At 43.5% G+C, this 6,035-nt stretch overlaps 1 protein-coding gene across 1 annotated transcript; it reads right to left on the bottom strand.

The window, feature by feature from the left end:
- Positions 1-788: 788 nt before the first annotated feature.
- Positions 789-1,376, bottom strand: LOC145538180 (interferon tau-like). Its single transcript, XM_081569845.1, has one exon. The coding sequence runs from the start codon at positions 1,374-1,376 to the stop codon at positions 789-791; it is 588 nt and encodes a 195-aa protein (XP_081425971.1).
- Between the last annotated feature and the right edge of the window lie 4,659 nt (positions 1,377-6,035).

Here is a 6,035-nt window from a genome sequence, read left to right as displayed (position 1 = left end):
AATTGGAGTCTCCTGCTCCGCAGGCGCGTTCTTTATCAGCTGAGCTACCGGGGAAGCCCCGCAGGCAGCTTAGGAAGGATGTATAATATTATTTATCTTTCCAGCATCATTTGTACCTAAAGCTTCCCGTGTGAGGACATTCTTTTCCTTTACCTCTCCTTGCAGTCTTTAGTATAACCGAAATAAAACAATACTGTTTACATAAACAGTATTCTCTGTAATACTGAGTGCTTCAATGCCGTAGGAACTGCATTTGGTTTATTCACATGTATTCCTTGGTGACAATTACACAGTCTGTCACTCGGGTACTCAATTTATATGTATAATATGAATGGAATGAATGAGTAAATAAATGTAACCACCCACTCTTTAATAAAGTTTTAAAATGGGGTTTGGATTTCACTTTTTGAGTGAAGAAACTCATTTTCTTTGATTTAATAAATATAACAAAGCACAAATGTAATCACATGAAATGGTAAAGATGCTTTAGAAATTTTAATATGATGTACAGATGAAATGTAATTTTATAAATTTCTGAACATTTTAAGTATGTTAAATGCAAGGAGGAATAAATAAATCAGCAACAGATAACCTCAGGGCAGGCATCACCTAAGGACTCATGCCCCTACAGCTGAATACTTTTATATCTACTTGCTTATTACTACTGACAAAGTATCAACTAAAGTAATTCAATGAATTTGGTGGCTAAAGCAGAAATCAGAGTCTTCTGAAATGAGCACAGGTGAGTGTACGAGGCTGATGTGGCATCTTGGTCGGTGAGAGTCATCTCAAGGTGACTTCAGAGCTCCACCCAGGTTTCTTATCCTTTTCTGCAAGATGGATGACGAAGAGAGGGCTCTCATCATCTCCACTCTGACGGTTTCCCAGGCGCACTCGCTGTATTCCTTCTCTTTCAGGTAGTCACGGATTCCCTGGAAGTACCTCATCACGGCCAGCACGGGGCCCATCCTTCCCTGGTCAGAGGCATCCTCTCCCTTCACCAGGCCCGGGCAAGCATCCAGGTCCTCCAGCTGTTGCATGAGTCCAGCGCGGAGCTGGTCCCGGATGGCCGTGTTCCAGGCAGCAGGGGAGTGCTCTGTCTGTAAGAGGTTGAAGCACTGCTTGAGCATCTCGTGGAGGACAGAGAGGGCCTGGTCCTTCTGGAACTGGCCGCGCTCCAGCATCTCCTGGGGAAGACCGAAGTCTTTTCTGTCCTGCAGACAGGAGCGAGGGGAGAGTCTGCTCATTTGCCGCAGGAGCCTGAGGTTCTGCCTGCCAACCGACACATGGTTCCAAGGCCGGTTACAGCCCAGAGATCCTCCAGGGCTGCAGCTGACCAGCACCAGGGCCATCAGTAGAGAGACCGCGAAAGCCATGGGGAAGATGAGGCTGCTGCTGGCCTGCCTGAGACGGCGTCTGGGTGAACCTTGAGGTAGGGTGTCTGATGACAATCTTTCTAGCAAGGCTTTTAAGTAGGGAAGACGGTACTCATTGTCCGAAAATTTCTCCCTCACTTCCTCATTGTGCTTTCATTTAGATATTACCTATTTGACCTAGAAAATGTAGTCAATCTACACTCTGAAGTTTTACAGTAGAAGTTTAATTTTCCCAATAAACTTTGGATTTGTCAATGAACATGTGTATCAGTTAGATGAGATACTAAATAAAGGCTGAAGTTATGCAATAATACGAAGACTTATAGACATGTACATAGTTATTATGTACAGATTTAAGTATAATAATAAACATTCCTTCTGTTTGTATTTTGTCAGGAACATAAGTTTTCCTTGATCCTTAACTGCATTTTTCCCTCCTTATCTTACACGTAGGAATTCAGTCACTCAGGCCATATTGATATCTGTATTTTGTTTTCTGTCTCACCCAGGATAAGCTTGTAATTAGGAGTGAGTGAACGACTCAGATGTTTCTGTTCTTTTGAGGACATTCATTCAGGTTCCTGAGATTACATTTCACTGGGGCCACAGGGTCATGAGGAGGGGAGTATTTCCTGCCTAATCAGTAAACCAGGATGACACAGTCATCACGAGTTGCCAGCCCTCCAGGGTGCTCAGGAAGGGGACATACACCTGTGGGCGAACAGCTACCAAGTTGCAGCTACTCCCTACGGTGAGCCCAAGGCAACTCAGGATGTGATAAAATGCAAGATGCAAGAAAATGCAAGGAAAAATGCCCCAGGAGAGCTGAGATGCATGAAAGGAACGTGTTCAGTGAGCCCAGACACTTGCCTCTTCCCATACATGGGGAAAATGCTAAATTCCTTAACTTGAGATAGCTGGTTTTCTTTAATTCACAAAAACGCTTTGATGTTCAGACTACATCCCCGTTCTTGCAAATTCCTGTACAACCTGACGCTTCCCTTCACCTCCTTGGAGCAATTCTCTCAAGGTGAATTGAGAAACTGCCTCCCGAATTCCCTCCAAATAAAGTATAACGCTCATCTTTTAGGTTGTCACTATTTTTCTCTTTTTTGAATTAACTGATTTATTTTATTTGGAGGCTTATTACTTTACAATATTGCAGTGGTTTTTGCCATACATTGACGTGAATCACCCGTGGGTGTACATGTGTCCCCCATCCTGAACTCCCCTCCCACCTGCCTCCCTGTCCCATCCCTCAGCGCGGTCCCGGTGCACCAGCCCTGAGCGCCTGTCGCATTCATCCAACCTGGACTGGCCATCTACTTCACATACGGTAATATACATATTTCAATGCTAGTCTCTCAAATCATCCCACCCTCACCTTCTCCCACAGAGTCCAAAAGTCTGTTCTTTACCTCTGTGTCTCTTCTGCTGTCGCGCATATAGAGTCATTGTTACCTTCTTTCTAAACTCCATATATATGCATTAATATACTACATTAGTGTTTTTCTTTCTGACTTACTTCCCTCTGTATAATAGGCTCAAGATCAACAGTCAGGAACAATATACGAGACATCAGGGTTTCTTTCAACCAGCTTTTTATGGTCGATCTCTAGTCTTCCACGGGCTGTGCCGATACCCCCACCAGGAATCCTGCTTCTTTTCTGGTGCATGTAGGTCTGAAGATTCTCATTAACTGTCTTTCCAGTACCACCTCATTCACAAGGTGGTTATCACCTCTAGTAGCACATCTCCTCTGGAATGACGGTGTCCTCAGCCCAAAGTCTCTGGGCCTCCCCCATGAGGGCAGGCTAACCACATCCTGAGAACTTCAGAATTCTACTGTGGAGGGGCTTGTCTCCTTGTTTGCAAAGTCATTCATCTTCCAGCATCCCCACCCTCTCCCGTGCAGTGTTTGTGTGAAGGAGGGGAGTTCTCAGCGATGACTTCCTCTTCTTCCGATCCATGTCGCCAGCTATCAAGTGTCAGCAGCCCTGAGATGCTGAGATCTGAAGTGTGGAGACCTAAGTAAGTGGTGGCATTATCCAATTGCAATTGTTACACCTTTAGGAGACAATTTTTATTTTGCCACGACAGCTTTTGTTGCTCAATTCTTTTACGTAAAGTGTTCAAGATTTGTTCTGCTCAGAATTTCTGAGTTGGGTATAGGTGACTCAGTGATGGTGTTCTGTATTAGTAAAAGCTTATGTCACAGAAATCAGTCACCTTCAGGTGTTCGTTCAGTCTACATACTTCCGTTGGGCTGACTTGTCGATCCATCTCTGTGCTGTGCTCAGAATGCAGAGCAGTGAGGCCCAGGCTGTGTCAGGGAGAAATAGCCTCGGTTCTCTACTTACTCATGATGTTTTGTTTTAAATTTAAAGAACAGCAAAAGAAAAAAAAAAATTGAAGAACTTATTTTTTGCCTTTTGATTTACTGGCCAGTTTGTCTCTCCTACTGCGTTCCTTTCCGTTTCATCCTAGGGTTAATACAGAAGGAAGGGAAAGAATGGCAGAGGGGCATCACCATATTTTCTGTGATTTTCAAGACTAGAGATTTCTTTTGTTTCTCATTTCAGCTTTCCCGGAAGGCAAAACTTGATAGTTGTTTGTGGACAAAAATAAATCAAATATAATTTTGAATGTCATGAATGAGAATATAGACAACTGTCCTTTCTGCTGACAGTATGGCAAAGTGTACGTTGAAGAAAGGTCAACCAAAAAACGGAAGGAATCATAATATTTGAAAGTTGTCAAACAGTCTCAAAGACAGCCACGTGCACGTGCTAAGTCGCTTCAGTCATGTCTGACTCTTTGTGACCCTGTGGACAGGCTCCCCTGTCCGTGGGATTCTCCAGGCAAGAATACCTGAGTGGGTTGCTATTTTCTCCTCCAGCGAATCATCCCGACCCAGGAATTAAACCGTGGTCTCTTATGTCTCCTGGATTGACACGCAAGTTCTTTACCACTGGTGTCACCTGGGAAGCCTCCACAAAGACAGCCAGGTGAGACCAAAAATTGAAGATGTAGTCTTGCCCCCAAAAGGGGCCCCAAAGTGTTGAAGGAAGAAAGAAAAGGAACAAAACTTAGTTAAGAAACAAATTGGACAGCCCTCTCATTTGTCAGTTGGAGAGAAGCAAACTAAAGACAAGCCTGTACACTGAGGCAGAAACTGGACAGATCTAGGCTAAACTGAAGCCCTTCCCCACTCTCTGAGCAAACACTCGTGCACACATGCACACACACCCACCCACACGCACGCACACACACATGGATACATCCTGGTTAATTCCTGAATTACGATTGGATTACCTCAATAGTTCTCGAGTCTACCCAAATAGGCACACCCCAGGCTATTGGTTGGCAACAGTTGTATTCTCTGAGCTCCCTCTATTTGTGGCTGTGTTCTGTCTTACTCCTGAGTCAAGGTGGAAGGGATGCAAGTGCGGTGATTCTTCAAAGGGAATAATAAATCTAAAGGAAGGCTTTAAACAGGGAAGACAGTACTCATTGTCAGAAATTTTCTCTCTCACATCCATTATGTGTTTTCATTTAGACATTTTCTATTTGACCCAGAAAATGTAATTAACCTATACTTTTAATTTGTATAATAAGTGTTTTGTTTTCCCACTAAACTTTTGATGTATCACTCCAAATGGGTATCAGATAAATGAGAAACAAATTAAAGGCTGAGGTTATGTAGGGATGTAGAGACTTATACACATGTACATACTTCTGTGCACATTTTAATATATATAAAGATTCCTTTTCTTTGTGTCAGGAACAAAATCTTTCCTTGATTCTGGACTGCATTTTTTCTCTCCTTATCTTATACATACGAGGTCACAGTCCCTCAGGCCCTACAGGTTTCTGTATTTTATTTTCTGTTTTAATCGGAGCAGAGGCTTGTAATTGTTAGTGCATGAGCTAATCGGTTGTTTCTGCTCTTTTGAGAACATTCATTCAGGTTCCTGAGGTTACATTTCACTGGGACCACAGGCCACGAGGAACAAACTGTTTTCTACCATATCCGTAAAGCAGGATGACACAGTCATCAGAGTTTCCAGCCCTCCAGGGTGCTCAGGAAGGAGGAATATACCTCTGGTCTGACAGCTGTCAGATTGCAGCCACTCCCTAATGTGAGCCCAAGGGAACTCGGGATGGGGAAAAATGCAAGGCGCACGGCCCCAGGATAGCCAAGATGCATGAAAAGAATGATTTCAGTGAGCCCCGACTCTTGCATCCTGCCATGCATAGCAAAGTGCTAAATTCCGTAACTTGAGATACCGGGTTTTCTCCGAGTCACCAAAATATTTTGAGGTTCGGACTACCTTCCCTCTCTTGCAAACTTCTGTGGAACCTGGCTCCTCCCCCCACGTCCTTGGAGCACTTCTCTCAGGGTGACTTGAAATACTGTCTCCTGAATTCCCACCAAATAAAACTTAACTCTCAGCTTTTAGGTTGTGACTTTTCTCTTCAAGTTGACAGTCAGGAATAATATCCGAGACATCGCTATTCTTTTCACCATTTTTTTTTTTTTACAGTAGATGTATAGTCCTCTACAAGCTGTGCCAGTACCCAACCAAACACAACATAACTCTCAACTTTTAGGTTCTGACTTTTTTCTTCATGTTGACAGTCAAGAATAATATACTA

Source organism: Giraffa tippelskirchi, chromosome 1 (assembly GCF_054371585.1).
Source record: "Giraffa tippelskirchi isolate mGirTip1 chromosome 1, T2T-mGirTip1v1.2.pri, whole genome shotgun sequence".
NCBI classification, from domain to species: domain Eukaryota; kingdom Metazoa; phylum Chordata; class Mammalia; order Artiodactyla; family Giraffidae; genus Giraffa; species Giraffa tippelskirchi.
This window is presented reverse-complemented; position numbering and strand designations above follow the sequence as displayed.

Excerpts from the sequence above, each read along its gene's own strand:
- LOC145538180 (XM_081569845.1), bottom strand. The coding sequence starts at position 1,376 with ATGGCTTTCGCGGTCTCTCTACTGATGGCCCTGGTGCTGGTCAGCTGC.